The sequence below is a fragment of the Gadus chalcogrammus genome, chromosome 17, assembly GCF_026213295.1.
Source record: "Gadus chalcogrammus isolate NIFS_2021 chromosome 17, NIFS_Gcha_1.0, whole genome shotgun sequence".
NCBI lineage: Eukaryota > Metazoa > Chordata > Actinopteri > Gadiformes > Gadidae > Gadus > Gadus chalcogrammus.
The window spans coordinates 2,899,051-2,920,916 of record NC_079428.1 but is presented as its reverse complement, the minus strand read 5'-3'; the positions used below and the strand labels follow the sequence as shown (position 1 = coordinate 2,920,916).

Below are 21,866 nucleotides of genomic sequence, written 5' to 3'. Positions count from 1 at the left end.
AATGTTCAGTAGTGTAGTCTTTAACACAAACTCTTCCTACCACAATACAATGCAGTTGAAACGTCATTTTATTTTCTCAAACGGTGACCTTTCCACCACGTGTGAAGAGGCGTTAAAACGGGGTCAAAGGTCAACAGCTGCAGTGCTGCTGCAGCTGATTTATGATTTATTGCATCAGTGGAGAGACGTTCCCTGAGCCTGAAGTCGAGTGACATTATTGCACCCAAAATCAAACACTAGTTTCATCCGACGTAAGATGCACACTTACGCCTATAACTTGTCTTTGTACGTCATTAAATGGACGTGAGTTGATCGGAGAATGTATGACTTTCTGAGTTTTATTTTTCTCATATGTCCACCGGAGAAGTTTGAGTGCACGTAGAAGTCGACGGGTGAATCCCCTCCTGGTGAACTGGTATCAGCATTCACCGTGGAGGGAATACATTCGTTGGATAGTGATGTTTTGTTTTGTTCGTGTTGTTTTCGGCCTACAACAAAAGTCATTAAGGCATATTGTATTTGGGGGCTAAACGCAATTGGCTGCCTATTGGACCCCCCATCCCACTCCGAACCACCTCGGGTGCATTCGGGAAAGCCCCCTAACTGTCTCTGGGAGGGGGACCCCTCTTCTGCTTTCCTCACACTGGACACTTCGGACTGTTTGTTTGTGAGGAATTAGTCTCCAAATATGTAATATTATAACAAGTCTGTAAGGGTACCAACATGTGCTACTACTAGGAACAGGGTTAGCTTCAGGGTGCTTAGGGTTAGCGTCAGTACTGACTTCACCCAGAGGGGGCGGTGTTGAGGGGCTCATCACTGCTAAGTATCAGCAGCTGAGTGGGCAAGGGGGGCTCAGAGTTTGAGGCTGAGAGGAGAGTCCCTGGGTCAGCAGGTGAGATTCGGTGAGTTAAAGTAACCCGATGGACCAACGCTGCTGGGCGTCTTCGAGGAGAGGACCTTTGGTATTCGTGTGTACACGGTGGAGTTGAAAGGCTGGACTTAAGGCGCGGGCTGGTCGCCTGGAGACGAGGCGCCGGTGCGGCGGGACACGGAGCGGTTGGCCTACGGTGGCTGTGGACCTGTGGTGAGTACCGCTCTGTTCTTTGGGGAAAAGGTCGCTGAGTCAGGATCGTTTGTAACTCACTTTAATTGGTGAAGGTTTGGTATGATATCTGTGAAGCTAAAGGAGGGGAATTGTATCGGCACGCCTGGAGGCTTAGCTGGGCATCTGTGGATGCCCTGCCTGGAGCGTTCTGGTCCCTTGGGCTTTGGGTTGTGACTGTAATACTTGGAGTTGGTCCCTTGTGGCTATGTGTGGGCATTGCAACTTGGTTTGTGGCTTGGTGCTGACCCTTTTCTGGCTATGTGCGGGAATTACACTTTTTTTTGTGGCCTCGAGCGTCACCTGGCCTGCTGGTATCTCCAGAATTGATGCATGAATGAATGGCTCCTTGCATGAGTCGGACGCCTCTCTAGGCTCCAAGGACGTATGTGGCCTGTTAGTATGAGTGTGTGAATGTATGTCACAATTCCCTCCTTGGTCATCACAGATGTCCATTCTACAAGCTATATAAAAGTATAAAATTTATAAAAGTATAGTCACATGGAATACACAGTGGGCTGCAAGCCTCACTCAACAACAAAGCAGTAGACATACATCACCATGTCAATCAATCATCACTAAATCAGTGGTCAAAAAAGAATTATGTCGTCCGTCATCAATCATAGATTCAAAAAGGCAAACATATCAGTTCAATCATAGAAAACACATCAAATAATTGTTACTATGTGTGACACAAAGTGTTACACTTTCAGCATGCATTGAAAGGAAACACCACAAAAATAAGTGACGTAAGAATACATTTTAGATTCAAAAAGTCCCTTCAGACATGCATAGATTTTGAATGATTCAGGTGATCTTCTTGTATTGGTGCGCTGTATGTATGTTTGGGGTTTTGGACATTCCTGTAGTTGCTCCTGTTTGCTGTCATCAGGTCCTGTAGTTTATGAGTCCAATGTTCGTCCCTTTCTTGTCAAGGGCGCTGCTCACATATAGAGGTTACTAGCACGACCACATGTGAGCCTCCTCCTGGCGTCCAATCGTCAACTCGCCCGTACCAGACGTTAGGAACATGTTCCCAACCGTCCAACCGGATCAGCTCGGGCCCCTCTGGTGGTTCCTCGTCTGTGTTCACGGGTTCACACTTGATCTCCATGTGAGCTTGGATGGCACCTGGTGCTCCTGGAGCGCTCACCACAAACAGGTTCCCCATCGTCCGGTGAAAGCGTCATTAATGCCCGAGTTCTCTGCCATCTCTAATCTGAGGGACTGTAACCCTGCCTGCGCCCTGGCCACCAACCCATCTGGAGCTGTGTTGTTGGGGATAAAAGTACCACAGGTCGTCCCTATCATCCACACACACCTCCTTGCTCTGCCAATTACATGTCCAAGGCTCATCTAATTGTTCTGATAGTCCTTTGACTGCATCCGTGGTAAAATTGACAAACCGTTGTTGATTATATTATCTATAATTGATCCATTCAACATTTCTGTTAATGGCGGACCTTCAAACCGAACTGATTCAAACCCTGCCGCTATTTGATTGCATGGTGTGGCTGTTGCTCCTGGCGCAGCCGGGTCTGGTCCTGGGTAGTTGGTGGCTCCGGGCGTGTCTGCATCTGGCTCCTCTGGCTCTGGACCTTTGTGTTTCTCTTGTTGGAATATAAACTGATGTATGGAAGTTTCTTAGTTCTGTTTCTAATTGCTCTAATGGAAGCCCCTTATGGGGCCCTGAAATGTAGGTGAAGGCATGGGTCGACCTGTAAGCCTTTCATGTGGGGTTAGATGAGTCATTCTGTTACCTTGCATGTGATAACTCGATAGTGCTACTGGTAGTGCATCTACACAAGTCAATTGAGTCAAAAGTTTGATTTATTTTCACTACTTTCCTCCTTGTGCATGGCCAATGCAATGCAGATTAAATGATAAACTTAGTTTGATTAAATAAAGAATAATTAAATAATTTCATCGGTTATGATCTTCAATTGATCATACTGCATATCACTTATTTTAGATTACTGTAAACATATTTGTTGTAGTTGGAATTTAAATATTATGTTTGTTTTGTGAGGCTTGTGGTGGCGGATATAGTTTTGGTTTGGTTCCTTTAATCAATGAATACATTTATGACGTCATCAAAAAGGAATCCAGCCTGCACGAGCACAGGCACGCACACATTCAGAAGAAGATTGATCTGTGTTGCTTGCCAAATATGGAAACTGGAGCTAATCTCAATTGTAAAAATCAACATGTTTAATAATACTGCTTCTTTCTCATTACCCCACATATTAAAACAATAGGCCTACCTACAGGTCTAGACCAACAATCATGTCACTCAACACATTTATGGCGCAAATCCAAAATAACCAAAGTTGTTAACATCGCCGACCTACCACCACTTTACAGAGAGGCCTGTTGTCACCACACACTGAGCAGACGGTCCCCCCCCCCCCCCCCCCCCACACTACTACGCACCTGCTATGGGACCACAGCCGCCATTCGGCGGTTCTTTTGATGTTTGGAGACAAGATGGAGGCCGGTGTTGTGGCAGTTTGTACAGTTGGTGTTGTGGTGCTGCAGCTACCGGGGCTTTCCACAGCCAACACTCAGCACACCATGTGACCCAGGCAGCCAATCAGGTCGCCCTGGCAGCCTGTCTCCAAACCAGTCAGATCAGTCCTGGGCCTTATGTTGCATTAACATCGCTGGGAATTATGGGGAAAACATTTTCGCGACGTCGGAAAGTTCTCGTTAACGACACTTCAAGACCCTCTTATGATTCTACTTCTGTTCGGCAACTGGGGCCAGATTTTGATAACAGAGTTGCCCAGTTGGTGACATATGGTTTACTAGTGACGCATATGACCATGGCGGAACATGAACGTTTTACTTAATATAAAATAGCCTAATCAACCATCATATCACTACTATTGACGTCGTAACCGTCTGTTGGCATCGAGCACTGGTAAATTATCTCTAGATAAGGGCATGTGTAGCCTTTAATACAGTGGCAATACAATGTGCTTCTCATAAAGAAAAGCAAAAGGATAGTAGCTTGTAGGCTACAAGGAAATAAAGACCTTCGAACTTGAAACTGATCCTACTAAGTTCTGATTAGTTCTGACTTTTTTTGTATCTGACAAAAAAAACCTGCTGTTGAGATCTTTTAGGTTCCCAACGCAGTGCACGTGATCGGTCGCTGGCGGGAACACGTGTCAGCGTGAGCTTCATCAGTGGCGAGCCGACGCGTTATCACCAGGACCGCGAACGCACCTTAAATCACTCGGCAGCCATCTTGGTCCTACAAGATAGCTGGGCGGGGAACTGAATAAGGATTTATAAATTCTATTATTTGATCTGCAGAAAGATTATATCTCTGTTTTCATGATGTTGAAGCTAACTACATTTAGTATAGGCCTAATTGTGTTCTTATTGAATATCATGGGATATTATCAAATACTGAATAAATGAAAGGCTAAATACCTATCTAAATAACCTAAAATCATAATTGCCATTCAATGTTTTTGTGAACGTATATGTAACACATCGCTTCTCATATTTTTCTAACTTTAGATAATAATTCAGCATAATTATTTTTTGTATTTTTTAATTCAACTTCATATTATTTTAAAATCAATTAGTTCATATTTGTCAATTTAATCCTTAGGATTTACCTATAACCTAACAACCTTTAATAATAAACATAACCTCTAAACAAAGTATGTATACCTTACCTAACGATAAGTATATTAAATATATATATAGGCTAAAACAATTTTTATGTATTTTATTGACAGAATAACCCAAGTATACTATCCAATTCCCCAAAGAACACAGAAAATACAACAAAGAGAATTAAGGCTAAAGCGGCATAGCACGATTGTGGTAGCCTATAACGATGCAGTTCTCAAGCTAGCAGAAGGCTCAAATGATATATTTTAATGAAACAAATTAAATTAATCGATTATTGTATTGAAACTTGACAAAATCTCACTGTCCAAAATCTTGATTCAGAATCTTTGAACATTATTTGAAACTTAAATATTATTAAACAATATAACATAATTAAAAGGTTTTAACGTGAAGCAGCAGAGTTAATCAAATCTATCACAAATAGAGATGTAATTGATTTACACTTCTTACAGATTGATGATTGTTATCAAAATAGAGTCAAGTATGAATATTGTAATTTAGCAAATGCAGACTCTGCAGTTAGCTGAAATCCCAAGCCTGATAGTAAGGATTATAAATGAACAGCGATCCACTCCATCCTGGTTTAGGAAGGTGAACGTGAGAAGCCTCTTCATGATTTAACTTTGAACCTAAACAGCAAGGAAGCACAAGTCAGGATTAAACATTAAACACACTATCACTGTGATGATGTACTGTTAACATATTACTGCGATGAAGTACCGTTAAAATATGAATGTTAATCTATTACTGTCATGAAGTACTGTTCATATATTAGTATTACTATCGCTGTGAAGAAGTAGGCTGCTAATAAATATAACTGTAAATATATTACTCGGAATAAGTATTGTAAATTGATGAAATACTGACTGTGGTCAGAGGTTGGGCCTCAGGAGCCAGCTTCTGCCCCTCAGTGTTCTCAGAGCTGGTGTCAGAACCTGGGAAGTAGCAGAATGGGAGGAGGTGAATGACTGACCTAGATGTACCTAGCTCTATAGAGCTGTATAGTCCAGTGAGCTAGATGTATCTAGATCTATAGAGCTGCAGTCCAGTGAGCTAGATGTATCTAGATCTATAGAGCGGTGTAGTCCAGTGAGCAAGATGTATCTAGATCTATAGAGCTGTATAGTCCAGTGAGCTAGATGTTTCTAGATCTATAGAGCGGTGTAGTCCAGTGAGCTAGATGTATCTAGATCTATAGAGCTGTATAGTCCAGTGAGCTAGATGTATCTAGATCTATAGAGCTGTATAGTCCAGTGAGCTAGATGTATCTAGATACACAGAGCTGTATGGACCAGTGAGCTAGATGTATCTAGATCTATAGAGCTGTATAGTCCAGTGAGCTAGACAAGTCACCAAGATCTCTATGTTGGTAGTGGCGTTAATCATAAGAGCAGAACTGCAGTAAAAACACATTTTACTCACCAACTGGTTTGTGACGCTTGTCTGAATCTAAGGATCAAGAGAAATGATTAGTGTTGTAACCGTGGTGAATATCCTCATGTTATTAGACTTTCATATTCTTAATGCCACAACATCTCTATGGACACGGCATTGGAGGAGGTGGTTCATCATTCAGAGGTGGAGGTTTATACAACCAGACCACCAATGTGTGAAGACAACCAATCAGAGTCCAGGAAGGGGACAGGAAGTAGGAGCAGGTGGAGATCAGGTGTCAGTCCTCCTGGAGAGTTTGATTCACTCACCGTTCCTCTTCTGGTACAGTAAGACTCCAACAACAGCAGCAACAACAACAGCAAGAACAGCAACTCCAGTGAGGATGAAAGCAAGGATGTGACTGTCCTCTGAAAGAAAATCAAGAAAATAAAATCAGGTGTGTAATAATAGATGATCCCTCCATCATTGAACCACATGTCTATGGTCACGTGATGCTACAATCAAAACTAACACAGCCTCAGTGTAACTATTCCTCTAGAACCTGTTCTGGAGCTCAGGGTCACTCAGGGACTGATCTGAGCTTAGCCCTATTCATAGAACTAATTTACCCACAATCCACCGTGTTCTGCTGCACTGAGCTACTCCGGAGTGCTGTGTGTTTACCCAGTAGCTTCAGCAGTGTCCAGGTAGACCCAGGCACTCTAGGAATACTCAAATCTACTAACTTTTATGCCTACGTTGACAGTTTGTGAGTGTTGCGTGTGTTGAGTGAGTGAGGCTGCCGGACGGCGCTGCAAGAAACTTTTATAAACGCAATATTGATATCCCGCAGTAATCAGCCCGGCGGCCCCGGAACGTGTGTGTGTGTGTGTGTGTGTGTGTGTGTGTGTGTGTGTGTGTGTGTGTGTGTGTGTGTGTGTGTGTGTGTGTGTGTGTGTGTGTGTGTGTGTGTGTGTGTGTGTGTGTGTGTGTGTGTGTGTGTGTGTGTGTAAAAGATGTTTTATAAATGTCCTTCTCAACACTCTCTGATCTCACTAAAAGGTTAGCAGCACGAAACAGCAATATCGACGATATGCGCTGTGCAGAGAAGAAAGAATCCTGACGTTGAATTTGCAACATTTTGCAACAAATAATTCTAAATCTGCCCATAGATGGACACGTCAGAAATTTCCGGTTTTCACTGGCTACAATGTTGCATCTGCGTCTGCTGGTAATGCAACCACAAAGATGTAAACTCTACGGGGCTATTTTCATCATTATCATGTTTTTTTATTTTATTTTTGACGCCCCCGGGTCTTTTGGGGCTATTCCCAAAAGACCCGGGGCTATAGCCTCGAATGCCCCGGTCTACCGACGCGCCTGGGTAGAGGCCCCTGGCAGTGGTTGTGATGAGGTCAGGTGGAGGGGGTGAGACATGTGTTCCCCCCCTCCATCCCCTCCAACACCAGTCTTACCCCCGTTGGTCCTGATGTGGGCGTGGTCCAGGGGGGTGGAGATGTCCTCGATGGCTTTCAGCTGGACCACACACTCGTACCTCCCCCAGTCCTCCTGTGGGACGGCCGTGAGGTCCAGGTCCACGCTGACCTGGAAGGTCCCGTCGTGGTTGGGGAGGACCTCCCCGGGGTCCACCTGCTCATGGTGCTCCTGGCCGTCTCTCTTCCAGAACACCACCACCCTGTTAGGGTAGAAGCCTGTAGCATGGCACACCACTGGGGAGGAGGGGCTCCTCTGGAGCAGAGACACCCGCGGACGATCTGGAGAGAGAGAGAGAGAGGGGGGGGGGGGGGAGGGGAGAGAGAGAGGGGGGGGAGAGAGAGAGAGAGAGAGAGAGAATTTTATAATGTAAAGCACGTGTTCTTGTCATGTTAGTCTCGTTTGTTTATTATATATCAGATGTCTTATGCTGACGGAGAGGGAGAGGGGGTGGGAGGGGGGGGAGGGATAGAGGGGTTGGGAGAGGGGGGGAGGGAGGGAGAGAGAGAACAGGGACTCAGAGACATGAGTCTGTCAACGCCCACCAGGTCATGTGACTCTACCTGTTCTCTGCAGAGTGCTCTTCCCGTAGGCCAGGACCTTCTTCAGCCAATCAACACACACCTTGGTGTAGTAGTGCTTCTGCTGTTCCATAAAAGCTCTATCCTGTTCCCATCTGTGTTTGGTGGTGAGAGCCTGATGCACTGGAGCGACCCAGGTCAGGGTCTTCAGGTCCAACGATATGAAGTCCTCTCCATCATAACCAAACTGGTCATAACCCTCAGTAGTACCATCCTCATCATCCCACTCACAACCATGCATCCTCTGAATAATGTGGGCACCTGAGAGAGAGAGAGAGAGAGAGAGAGAGAGAGAGAGAGAGAGAGAGAGAGAGAGAGAGAGAGAGAGAGAGAGAGAGAGAGAGAGAGAGAGAGAGAGAGAGAGAGAGAGAGAGAGAGAGAGAGAGAGAGAGAGAGAGAGAGAGAGAGAGAGATCAGGTGAAGCTCTGCAGAAACTCTAAAGGACGTGAGACCACAAAGACTACAAACAGGAGCCTCTTCAGAACACACGTCTTTATGTGATGGAGTCACCACTCACCTGGATAATGTAGAATGGTTAACAGGATAATAATTTGTTTAAAATGATACTGAACTAATTAATGAGTCTCAAACTACACCACCCTACACTGCACTACACCACCCTCCACTGCACTACACCACCCTACACTGCACTACACCACCCTACAGCCCCTACACCCCCCTACAGCCCCTACCAGCCCCTACACCACCCTACAGCCCCTACAGCTCCTACACCACCCTACAGCTCCTACACCACCCTACAGCCCCTACACCACCCTACAGCTCCTACACCACACTAGAGCCCCTACACCACCCTACAGCCCCTACACCACCTTACAGACCCTACACCCCCTACACCACCCTACACCACCCTACACCCCCTACACCACCCTACACCACAATACACCCCCTACACCACCCTACAGCACCCTACAGCCCCTACACCATCCTACAGCCCCCTACACCACCCTACACCCCCCTACAGCCCCTACAGCCCCTACACCACCCTACAGCCCCTACACCACCCTACACCACCCTACAGCCCCTACACCACCCTACACCACCCTACAGCCCCTACACCAGCCTACAGCCCCTACACCCCCCTACACCCCCTACACCACCCTACACCCCCTACACCACCCTACACCCCCTACACCACCCTACAGCCCCTACACCACCCTACAGCCCCTACACCACCCTACACCAACCTACAGCCCCTACACCACCCTACACCCCCCTACAGCCCCTACACCACCCTACAGCCCCTACACCACCCTACACCCCCCTACACCACCCTACACCCCCCTACACCACCCTACAGCCCCCTACACCACCCTACACCACCCTACACCACCCTACACCCCCTACACCACCCTACAGCCCTACCCCGTGGATATATAGAGGAGGCTTCCCTCAGCAGTTCAGAGGTTATCTTTAACGGATCACCAGACAGTCCCAATCACCTCCAGGGTTCAAGACATGTCTGCTGAACTGTAGGAAGACGCCTTACTGATCTGGATGAAAACCTACGGCACCAGGAAACTGCTGCACTGAAAGGAGCATCGCTGTTCAGAGGGGCTGAGAGCAGGGACAGGGACCCCGCTGAATCAGGAGGACTGAAGACAGGCTACTGTGCCCTGGTCATTCAATACATTTGAACACAGATAAGCTTGTGTGTGCGTGCTTGTATGTTTAAGTACGTGTATGTATATATATATATATATATATATATATATATATATACGTACTTCTGGACATGTGTGTGTGTGTGTGTGTGTGTTCGTATTGGGGAATGATGACCAACGGCGTGCAACAAATATTCTGTTTAGAAACACGGCAGCACAGCAGCACCACCTGCTGGTTACATGCCGGTATTTGCAGCCGGTAGACCCGCGAAACGTGTCCTTGATTAAAGAAGAAGTGACTTTATTAATCACTCCGGGGGCATTTTATAATATTAGTAGACGTTCACTGCTTTAACTAAATGTCATGTAACATTTTCTGTGCATTTAATTGTATTTGTATTTTGGAGTTGGCCATTTTGTACTTTTGAATACAATATTTTAGAATAATTTTCATTAATTTAGATGAGACATATCTAGCAGTAGATTATACTGTGATTATATAGTATTAATTTTAATATCGGGATTTTGGACACTCAAGATCACACATAGCAGGCCTTGGTCTCGTCAATTAATAAACACATAATTCTACACAGAGTACTTCTACACTGAGTACTACCACACTGCACTTCTACACTGAGTGCTACTACGCTGAGTGCTGCTACTCTGAGTACTGCTACACTGCTTAGACCAGGGGTCACAAACCTTTTTGAACCTGAGAGCTACTTCATGGGCACTGATTCATACGAAGGGCACCCAGTTCTATACACTCTTCTGAAATAACAAATTTGCTCAGTTTGCCTTTAGTTATATATTACTATTAATGATACTCATCTATGTGAAGACATGTTAATTAAGTCAAGACTTAAAAAAGGTGGGAAAGAGTTGTTCAAGAATGAGTAGTGCTGTTTTTAGAATGTGGTCCTTGCGGGCGCCCTGGTGCCCGCGGGCCTGTGTTGGTGACCCCTGGCTTAGAACCTACATGAGTGTGTGTGTGTGTGTGTGTGTGTGTGTGTGTGTGTGTGTGTGTGTGTGTGTGTGTGTGTGTGTGTGTGTGTGTGTGTGTGTGTGTGTGTGTGTGTGTGTGTGTGTGTGTGTGTGTGTGTTTAGGAGTATGGTTAAACTTTATTCGGGGGTTAAATGATGGCTATCTCCATGTGAGAGGTCAGACATTAGATATAAACTTACCTCCTGTCTGGTTAAAGCGCTTCTTCAGAGTCCCCATGCCGGCTTTGAAGAGCTGCTGGGCTCCCTTTCTGTTTTCAGTTGCCCTCTCCAGGGAGTCGGGGTCTTCTCTGTAATCCTGGCCCGCCCAGTCCTGTTTGGTTATGATTCTCTGGGTGTTGCTGTCATAGTACTCAATCTGAACCTCATCCACCATCGCAACCATCACAAACTCTGGGAAGGTTGAGAGTCCAGACGACGCCGTGTCGAAAACCTGCAGAGAGTGGATCACTGTAGACAGACAGACAGAGAGACAGACAGACACAGACAGACAGACAGGTTAATACAGTACATCACTGTAGACAGACAGACGGACGGACAGGTTAATACAGTACATCACTGTAGACGGACAGAGAGACAGACAGACAGGTTAATACAGTACATCACTGTAGACAGACAGACAGACAGACAGGTTAATACAGTACATCACTGTAGACAGACAGACAGAGACAGACAGGTTAATACAATACATCACGGTATCCAGACAGACAGAGACAGACAGACAGGTTAATACAGTACATCATGGTAGACAGACAGACAGACAGACAGGTTAATACATCACGCTATACAGACAGACAGAGAGACAGACAGACAGGTTAATACAGTACATCACTAGTTAGGTAGGTTAATCAGTGTTTTCCCCAGTAAATGTCTTAGTCAAGGTGGTCAAGGAGCGGGGGGGGGGGGGGGGTCTCCGTTTCAATTCCATTCAAAAAGCTTTATGGCACGAACATTGTTCAGTATTTCTGATGCATTATTGATCTTTATTTTTTACACCTGACTGAAGTATGTTTTCTTTCCCTACAAGAGGTTTCTACTTTGTTAATGCATAACAATTAAAATATTTATAAAAAATATATATATATTTATATACATTGGTAGTCAAGGCGGGGCCCTATTGTTGTTAAGCGGCCGCCTTAACAACACAGTACTTGGGGAAACACTGGGTTAATACAGTACATCACTGTAGACGGACGGACAGGTTAATACAGTACAGGACAGTCAGAGAGACAGACAGGTATACTATCCATTGTATAATAATAAACGATTATTTAAATAACTATTCCAATGTTTTTATAATTATAAGTATATTGGTGAATTTCTGTATTCAATGACGGCATTTTAACTATCTTCAGATTGCTATCATTGGAATGATAATAATTAATACAACAAAATAATTATTATATTTCATAATATATTGATAGCAACGATAATAATTATATTGGTGTGTGTGTGTGTGTGTGTGTGTGTGTGTGTGTGTGTGTGTGTGTGTGTGTGTGTGTGTGTGTGTGTGTGTGTGTGTGTGTGTGTGTGTGTGTGTGTGTGTGTGTGTGTGTGTGTGTGTGTGTGTGTTGTTTACGCGCGCGCGCGATGATTCTCCAAGAACGTTGACTTCGAGTTAATAATAAGATTGTTAAGAGTGTTAATATAATACTTCGGAGTACACTTAAAGTACACATTAGTAGACTTAAAGTACAAATTGGATTCCCTCCTAACTGAAGTCTAATGTTTGGATCTGATAATAGATTTTACATTTTTTTTACAAATAAATGCTCTTATATTAGTTTAAATATTCACAGTAAAAGATGAATCATGTTGTGGATTAATTGAATTCATTAGAGAGGATAATCAAATGCTTTTTAACCAAATTAGGGAATCTAAGCGTCGTCTCTTCAGCAACCAGAAACGAAACTTTGGAAAGATCATTTCGAAAATTTAAAACTGTAATCAGTCTCACCTGAGGACACATCGTGACCAAAGACCAACAGCAGCAGCCCTATTAGCGCCTTCATATCGATGTAATCAGAAGAATAGCACGATGCGATTATCCACAGAGAGGCGAATCCGACTCCAGCATCAGACGGACTGACCAGGAAACCTGCGAACAAGAGACGGCGCGAGAGGGAGAGGCTGGTCTAGACCAATAGGAATTCAATACGGCTTTGACGTCATTAGTTACCAGGAGAACCTAAAGTGAAACTAACTTAAACACACAAACACGCACACGCACGCACACGCACGCGCACTGTAACTGCGATCAAGTTTCATGTAACCCTGAAATAATTATTCTTACGATATCATGTTCATCTTCACTTATAAATAATGGCCAGTGAAATATAATGTTTAGATATACCTTATGTTCATCATAATGTTTAACTCTATCTATCCTCATCTATATGATGTTTATATATTTACAGTTCAGCTAAATGTGTGTCGAGTGTATGTGCGGAGAATAATAGTTGTGTGTGTGTGTGAGTGTGTGCGTGTATGTGTGTGTGTATTTTGTCCGTCAGCATAAGACATCTGATATCAGGACGCTAGTGGAGGAAGATCATTAGAAATATGAACTCTAGTCACAGTAACGCTGGTCAGGGCGGTGGACTACACACACACACACACACACACACACACACACACACACACACACACACACACACACACACACACACACACACACACACACACACACACACACACACACACACACACACTTTTCCCGGACACTTTTCAGTCAATGATTTATTTGCTTGTTGTTGTGTCACTTCTTGTCTGTCGTACTTCGTTCTCTTGTCATGTTTTTTATTATTCCGATGTTCGATTCATCATCAACACTAGGCCTCTCTTAGCCCGGCACATGGAGTCATTCCCGTTATCAGGCTGGTGGCAGCAGACCAGTTCAAAGAAGGGATGGATTTGGAAGCATTGCTTTTTTGGAATAAAGATGCAACAGACTAACGATGCATGCAGTGATGATATGATACACTGATCGTTTAAAACAGCCTTTGTGGAATCTGACCACATCTTTCATTTCTGTCTCCAGAGAGAGAGACCCGAGTCTCCCAGCATTCAAGTGTCAAGTTGGTCAAGTCCAGAACAGTCTCACAGCAGGGAGTCAGAGTCCAGTCTCACAGCAGGGAGTCAGAGTCCATTCAAATTGACTTTTTATCGCTCATGAACGATTGAAATTCGCATGTCATTGGAGAACCCAACCATGTGGGCGTCTCATTAATAGGTCTTGACCAATAGACTATAAATGTAGTTTGTTTATTTTCTAGGCCAGCAGTAGTGATATCAAATAAATCACGTGGTCTTCTGAAAGAGAAAGTGACTCTCTTCCCCGCGTGGGTTCAGACGAGGCGACGCGGGCGGGATATCGGTTTACTGCGCCTGAACATTTATCAATTACTGCTCAAGATATATACACACGTTGGGTCCTCTTTTACCAGGAAACAACGTAGATGTGGAGTGTGTGCGTGTGCGTGTGTGTGTGTGTGATGCAAGTTGTCCAAAATATTCCCGTTGAATAAAACGATAAGAATGCATGGATCAAAAGAGCGCTTGTTGTAGTCCAACTTCGGTAAACTGTAGTTCCACGCTAGAGACGATAGGAGGTCAGTGATGCTCGCCGTCGCGCAATGACGTCGTTTAGGAAAAGTGGAGTCGAATTAATTTTAAACAGTGGCTGTTTCCCAAAGTGAAGGCTGCAGCCTTGCTAGGACGCGTCCTTGCTAGTCGCGTCCTATGGAGATGAGACTAGAGTGCTAGCTCGAGTGCTTCCTAGCGTTTGTAACGTCTGACTTTGGGAACGACTTGGTAGTGTGGAAGCGCTTCCGCTTCCGCTTTTTAATACTGCGTGTCAGCTTGTAAACACATGTGCGCTTTTGAATAAAACATGGCAGCAATCAAGCTGATCGATATTTATTTGACTTTTGTCTGTTATGAATGCGGTCATGTCTCCTTCGCATGGAGCCTCTTTGGGGAAGTCACAAAAGCTTTGTTGTGGTTGATCGAATTGTCTTTATTAAAAGGAAAATTCATTCAATTTTTATAAAACTAAGTGAAATTGTCTGAGAACTTAATTCATGCATCACATTTACAGTACGGTTGATTACTATTATGCAGGGGGGAAAAGACAAAGAAAGAGATGATAAACGTGTATTTATTTGGATATATTATTTAACTGATCTGATTCATTCATTCATATATGCCTACAATCTACCAGTGCTTTGAACACATAAGTATATCATATAAAATACAATTATATACGTTCCTTAAAAATTACAAACATTGCAAATGATCGGTTGTGCATTCATTTTACAACATTGGATAGTGGCACTATCCCTTCCACCGGTAAACATGTTTGTGCGCCACCCTAAGGCGCACAAAAGCCTCCGTTTGCTGGGCTGACCCTAAAAAAAACGATTCAACACAAACATAAATAGGTATAGGCCTACATAAATAATGTAATCTTGTGAGCGAGTAAATTGACATTGGTGACAGTGGTGTTTAACACCAGCTACGTCCATGCAAAATATAGCAATCATTAAGTTGCAAAAACGTTTGAAAAGTGGCACAGGTCTTTAGGCTTGATTATTTGCATTAACATGATGAATCTATAAAAAGCAATACGGCACAAAATATTTCTGAAAACTAATATAACTTCACTTCATTTGAACGTGTAGCCTACTGCTCTGCCATTTTCAAGAACCCGCCCAGTGAACGCAGAGGATTGTGGGTAGTTTTGGCTCGTCTAGGATGCAGCGATGCATCCTTGAAAAATCTCGGAATTCTCAAAAACGAAGGACCCGAAAAGGGGGAGTATTTCGAGTGTCCTCAACATTGGAACAGTGCTTGTCGGCGTTCGATGACGTAGCGTCCTTAAAACGGCGGTCGTTGAGCATGCTTCCTTGACATTGGGAAACAGCCAGGGCTTCCTGTGTTCAAAGGGAAGCACCTACTAATCTGTCCTTGACCCGATGACGTTTTCCACAAAGGTTAAGTAAAAGAGGCATAAAGTTTAGGAGATTTGACTATTCGTAGAGAACTTCCTGCTCTATAAACAGCTTGTGATTCGCACACAGGCCTCCTTATTCCAAGTTTGTATACCAGTTTCAAACTATACTGGGCGGACTGGTCTGCCCTTCTCATATGATTCGTTAGTTTAACTTTGTGACACCAGCGCGTTTTTGAAAGGTTGAGATGTTTTCAACCAGAAGCTGGGAGCGGCCGCACAGAAGGAAAGCAGACGCTGGAACAAGACGCTTTTTGGACACAGACCATTACAGGTCAAACTCATTGGACGCCATTTAGTGTGTTGGCAGTTTAGGAGAATGGTGATGGTGTTGTCTCTTCACCCTGCCTGCTCCACCTGGGGAACACAACACAACACAATGATCTAATTTAATCTCAATTGTAAAAATCAACATGTTTAATAATACTGCTTCTTCCTCATTCCCCCACGTATTAAAAAATAATAGGCCTACCAACAGGACTAGACAAACACTCATGTCACTCAACACATTGATGGAACAAATCCAAAGTAACCAGAGCTCCTGACATCGCCACGCTACCACCACTTTACAGAGAGGCTGGGCCTGCAGTCACCACACACTGAGCAGACGGCGCTGCCATAGTAAAAACAAATATAGATATTATTTAATATATTCATTTTTTTTGTAACATGCTGAAAACAGTGTGTGGCCGGCGTCCCCCCGTGTGCCCCGCCCACTACAGCCCTGGTAATGACTGATCATTCTCAACTCTTAGATACGTTTTTAATGAACTGCAATATATGTTCGCTCCAGCCACATGCACGGTGAATCCATCCCAGTGTCTCTCTTTTCTTATTTCAACAGGACGCCATCTGTGAAACATCTACGGTGGCCCGCGTGGACACACTGGTGGGAGACAGTGAAGGACACATCCGCTTCATGACCCCCGAGGAAGCCCAGGCCGTCGTCAACGACCGCTCGGCCGTCGCCAAGGAACACGGCTGGACGCTGGATCTGCTCTCCGGTGAGAACCGGTTCCTCAGAGATACAAAGATCTATCGGTTCCTCCAAAGACTCACCGCTCGAATGTTTATGTTTTGGCGATAATGTTTTTTGTAATTCCTTTAGGTGATCATGAGTAAAGGTATTGGCAGAAGATTTTGGTGGACCGCCAAGTGAAGTTGAACCGTCCGAGGGAAAAGAAACGAGGAACAGAAAAGGTGGGAGAAAAATACAAATATGAACTCCATGTCTGGTAGGAAATGCATGCAGGTGATATCTCCTTGAATGCTCTCTATTGTCGTTATGTGTGCGTGGGTTATACGGTGGGCAATGGGATTGTACGGTGGGCAAATGGGATTCACCAATATGGCGGCTTGGAATGTGCGTTCAAGGGGTGCATCCAGCAAAAGTCTAGGTGGACACGCCCACTTGTGATGTCACTTAGTGATGGGTCGTTTGCGACCGAATCAGTTTGAAGGAACGACTCTTTAACAAGAACGAACCGACTTGATTCCACGTTTCAGTTCTCTCGTTCGTCTCTATCGTTCGTTCTCCCAGACTCGACTCCCACTCGCTGACTCACTGTTCACTGTGTTAAGTTAGCAGAGTGAAGAGGGACTGACCTGGGCAACAACATCCCGATTCTGAACATGATGCGCTCCTCAGCTGAAGGGAACTTAATTGTAACGTTGTGTGTTGATTGAGGACCGTTTGCACGATTGTTTGAGAACGAGGGAGAGGAGCTGAGTGAGAGGAATCGGCTGAGAACCGTGCATTCCATGGTTGACTGTTTCCGGAAACGCGACTGAACCAACGATTCTGAACGATTCTTCTTGGCGAACTGACCGACGTGGACTGAATCAAGGAAAATAATCACGAAATCCATCACTAATGTCCCCAAGACACAGGCAACGGCCAGTTTTTAAACGGCTTGTCATGGCTAATCACAGTCACACCTGGTGGCACAATACCACCCCTTTACCTGTTCACGGCATCTTAAAACTAATACCTGTGCTTTAAATACTTGACATGTTAGCCATGTTCTTGTAACATCGTTTCATATTTCAACACAAAGGTTTGACTTTTCTCCACACTAACATACATAACTTCTAAACATAACTTCCCGTGCTGTCAAACGTAGGTCATCTCGAAGGCGGAGAAGATCATCATGGCCCGAGCCTTTTTGTCAAATGTTTTCCCAGTCGTACATGTTGTGCGTATATATATAAGGTACAAGGCTGCCTTTGTTGAGAAAGCATCCAATTTCTTGGTCGCTGAAAAGTCAATTTCTTTTATAGCAATAAACGTCAAACATCAGATGTATCATTTTGGCAGTGTCTGGTTTAATAAAATATTATTTAAATACGTTCTTCGAACTTATTTAAACAGTTAGTGCAAGTTGTGACAATATGTGCATTTTAAGAATAATTCTTAATGTCAGCTTAAATACAATAGTTGAATAGTTTGGTGTTAATAATATTTGAATAACACATGACAATGTTCATTAGTGTGGTCTATATTACCAACTACTTTCTTTCTTCTACAATACAGTGCAGTTGAAACATCATTTTATTTGACCTTTGCACCCCGTCGTGTGCGGAGGTATAAACACGGGGTCAAAGGTCAGCAGCTGCAGTGACCCCCTAAGCTGGTTCATTACTTATTGCATCAGCAGAGCGGCGGTCCCTGAGCCTGACGTCCATGACCCCACCGTGACCCCTGGGGGGTGCACCGTCCCTCACGGGGGGCTAAGGGGGGCCCCGTGGGGCCGTGAAGCTGGCCCTGTAGACGGAGGCCTTCTCCATGGGGGGCCCGGTGTTCAGGGGCCGGGGGCGGGGCTTACAGCTCAGCGAGCGCTGGGCGGCCTTGGGCGTGTACGAGGCGCGCGCCGTGGTGGTCCGGGCGAAGGGGCCCCGGGGCCACTCCAGCTCCTGTGGGGGCGGGGCCACGGGGAGGCGGCGCACCGTGGTCCAGGCCCTGAAGTCCTCCTTCATGGTGGACCTCACCGAGGACCTCACGGAGGCCTCCCTGGCGGGCCGCGCCCCCGGGGGCCGCTGGAGCCCGCGGTGCTCCCCAAAGTGGGCCCGGGTGGTGGAGAGGAGGGGGGCCATGTCCCCCACGGGGGCCCGGTACTCCCGGGTCTGGGGCTGGAGCCGGGCCGGGGGCCTCCGGGGCCGGACCGCGGGGGGGCGGTACTGGGAGCTGTGGTCGGCGGTGCCGTCGAAGGGCGGGGCTTCCCGTGGCGGCGGGGCGGGTCTGCAGACCTCCCTCGTCGACACCGGGGGGCCGGGGGGGCAGAAGCTGTCCCTGCTGGTCGTGGCTGTGGCGAATAGCGCTCTGTTGACTCTGAGGTTGTCACGTGGGCGGAAAGGGTGGACCCTCGCAGGACTGTCCCACGCCTGGAAGTCTTCTGTTGGAAGGACAATGGCGTCGTTTGTGAGTTGATGTACAAACCACACGGCGCTACGCTACACACGACGCGGCAGGGCGCACCCACCTGTGTACACCGAGTGAGACGCCATTCCTGCCTTCAGAGGAGGCCGTTCGTCTGTCTCGAATGGTGTGTGGGCTCTCTGGTTCCCGTAGACTGATCTGTTGACACACGGTTCACATCAACCCACCGGGTTCATAGTTCACATGACATCATGGGCATTTGGCTCAGGAGGTAGAGCGGGTTGGCTGGTAACCTGAAGGTTGCCAGTTCGATCCCCGGCTCCTAGCTGAGTGTCGAGGTGTCCCTGAGCAAGGCACCTCACCCTGACTGCCCCCGGCGGAGCTGGCTGACGCCTTGAATGGTTGACAGACCGCCGTCGGTGTGTGAATGGGTGAATGTTGGGCAATAAATAAAGTGCTTTGAGTGGTCAGTGGTAAGAAAGACACTGGATAAATGCAGTCCATTTACCATCACTCATCAAACGTCTTGGGTATTGAACTCTTTTAGAGACAGCAATTAGTAACCAGGCTTCAATATGCAAGAAATCCACTGGCTGTACTAGTTTAAATTGTACAAGGCTCCTACCTTCGAGTGTACCTAACCCTGGGCTCGTCTGTGGGCTGGACTTCATTTCTGTGGTTTCTACTGGGTTGAACAGAAGGCGAGCAGAGCCTAACTTTTCCCTGGTTGTCTTGGAGCAGAATGACAGGTGGCTTTGGTCGCTCTGTGTTCTCGCAGTGGTGCCTTCTGAAACAATAACACACACACACGCACACGCACCCACACGCACACCGGTAGTTCAGGTCATATCTTAATCCCTGCGTGTTTTCACAATCGCGTTCTATAGGATTATTATCAAGGACAGACAAATGTTGGAGGCTGTACCATATGTTTGCAGACGTGCACACGTTTGATCGCGGTTCCTGGTACGTGTTTCACACTTTCTGCCCGGATAAATCTCTCCCACAAAAGCCATTATTTTATAAACATGAGCTCACCTCATTCATGTCGTACCTCGCTGTAGTGTTACCTAATCGTTCGCCACATCAACGCTATCGGACGGGGAGCGTTGATGGGCGGCTGCGCTCTGACATGTCACCGCTCTCTTATTTACTCTCACTGCTGCGATTCATCAGCGGCAGAGAGCAGCTTGATGAATAATTGAGGACCAGTAAGAACACGAGTCTTGGTGAACGTAGCGCTTCTAAAAATACACCAGCGCGTCTGTCTTTTCGCTGCATGGTGCCGGGCGCAGCGGACGCAGTGGACAGCTTGCGGTGATGAGGGCGCATTCAATGTATGGCATATTGCCGCGATTAAAGATATGAGCTCTTTGGATGTACGGAGGCGATGCGTTTGTGTTGCTTTTCATTGGGTGTTTGCTGCACATGTCATTTTACAATTCATGACGTAGCATGTATCGTGCACATACTCACCCACAGCCGCTGCAGATTTGGCAGAGACACCAGCTCATGATGTCTCCCTAACTCACAAATCCATGGGATAAAATAAATAAATCCCGACCCCGCTATGAAATTGTGATCTCATCCTAGGGAACAACACGTGTGGTAGTGCGTTGTTGTTTATCTCGGGTAACCAACCAACCAACCAGTGTAGAACTCAGCGGGACGCCGATTTGGAACGTTGAAGTCACTTTAATTAAGGTAAAGTCACTCCACCTTAAAGTGGCTCAACCTTAACGTCACTCCACCTTAAATAACTCCACCTTAAAGTGACTCGACCTTAAAATGACTCAACCTTAAATGTAATTAAACCATGAGCCTTTTTATTGATGCGAGGTAAAAAAAACAACGATACAAAATACTTTTCCACGTCCAAAATACTGTGTTTGTTTCGTATTGACTAATTTACTCATATTTATCTCATTTCCATTCGATTAAAAGTAAGCAATTCCAGTAATACATGTAATACATGTTGTGTCCACACAGGGACGCCTGTTGACAGCGTTGGAGAGGTCCGTCAGATTTAATATAGTTGATCAGGTTACCTTTTGTTATTTTGTTCTTATCCAAACCTAATACGGTTATGCTGGATTTAATAGAGGGTTTACTAGCCTACCACGTCATGTGTTTACCCCAGTGCCTTAAACCAAGCAAAAAGTGAAAAAAGAAAGTTTAAAGTGGTTCCATGTTTTTCTTGACCATGCAGGGCTTCCTACACTTATAATATGTAAGTCATGATATAATATATAACCCCATGAAACAAATACTTGATTGATTCGTTCAACTCGTCACTTGTAGTTCCCCAAAGCCAATTATTAAATTCATAAGGTGACCAAATGGTGGCGCCATTTGGTTACATTAGCGACATCCGTGCTTGTGATAAATGTTATTTTATATATTAATATATATAATATACAATCTGATATTACAAATACAAATAGCAATAATCTATTTCCGGGAACTTTGACCTCGTCCCCAGACCGTCTCACGTCAATGCTACCTCTCTGATCGGTCTGTTTGTTTGTGAACCCTGAGGTCGGACCAAAGCCAAACCACAAACGACTGGAAGCTTTCGCCATGTCGGAGAACTTCAAATAACAAGTTCACGCTCGACGCCAACTAAAAAGGCAGTTTTCGCGTTACAAAC

General features: G+C 45.4%; 3 protein-coding genes across 3 annotated transcripts; 1 reads left to right on the top strand and 2 right to left on the bottom strand.

Annotated features, from left to right (window-relative positions):
* Positions 1-923: 923 nt before the first annotated feature.
* LOC130370399 (la-related protein 7-like) lies at positions 924-18,461 on the top strand. Its single transcript, XM_056576157.1, is given in 6 exon segments — positions 924-975; positions 1,029-1,087; positions 16,685-16,844; positions 16,949-17,040; positions 17,964-18,007; positions 18,425-18,461. Coding segments are annotated over 6 exon segments (444 nt in total).
* On the bottom strand, positions 4,698-12,938 carry LOC130369728 (major histocompatibility complex class I-related gene protein-like). Its single transcript, XM_056575233.1, has 8 exons — positions 12,787-12,938; positions 11,013-11,279; positions 8,188-8,466; positions 7,606-7,905; positions 6,460-6,558; positions 6,179-6,205; positions 5,624-5,691; positions 4,698-5,385 (listed from the first exon to the last, which is right to left on the bottom strand). Exons 1-8 carry the CDS (start codon positions 12,839-12,841, stop codon positions 5,374-5,376), a joined length of 1,107 nt encoding a protein of 368 aa, XP_056431208.1. The 5' UTR covers positions 12,842-12,938; the 3' UTR covers positions 4,698-5,373.
* LOC130370397 (stabilizer of axonemal microtubules 1-like) lies at positions 18,010-20,879 on the bottom strand. Its single transcript, XM_056576156.1, has 4 exons — positions 20,693-20,879; positions 19,842-20,003; positions 19,320-19,414; positions 18,010-19,232 (listed from the first exon to the last, which is right to left on the bottom strand). The coding sequence occupies exons 1-4, from the start codon at positions 20,728-20,730 to the stop codon at positions 18,571-18,573; spliced, it is 957 nt and encodes a 318-aa protein (XP_056432131.1). The 5' UTR covers positions 20,731-20,879; the 3' UTR covers positions 18,010-18,570.
* Between the last annotated feature and the right edge of the window lie 987 nt (positions 20,880-21,866).

What these genes read in the sequence shown, in the direction of transcription:
- LOC130369728 (XM_056575233.1), bottom strand. Translation starts at nt 12,841, where the DNA reads ATGAAGGCGCTAATAGGGCTGCTGCTGTTGGTCTTTGGTCACGATGTG. An exon ending in GAGCACTCTGCAGAGAACAG is followed by an intron (nt 7,906 to 8,187) that starts GTAGAGTCACAT and finishes CTCTCTCTCCAG; the next exon opens with ATCGTCCGCGGGTGTCTCTG. An exon ending in ACTGTACCAGAAGAGGAACG is followed by an intron (nt 6,206 to 6,459) that starts GTGAGTGAATCA and finishes CTTGATCCTTAG; the next exon opens with ATTCAGACAAGCGTCACAAA.
- LOC130370397 (XM_056576156.1), bottom strand. Translation starts at nt 20,730, where the DNA reads ATGAGCTGGTGTCTCTGCCAAATCTGCAGCGGCTGTGG. An exon ending in CAAATCTGCAGCGGCTGTGG is followed by an intron (nt 20,004 to 20,692) that starts GTGAGTATGTGC and finishes TTATTGTTTCAG; the next exon opens with AAGGCACCACTGCGAGAACA. An exon ending in GTCTCACTCGGTGTACACAG is followed by an intron (nt 19,233 to 19,319) that starts GTGGGTGCGCCC and finishes TCCTTCCAACAG; the next exon opens with AAGACTTCCAGGCGTGGGAC.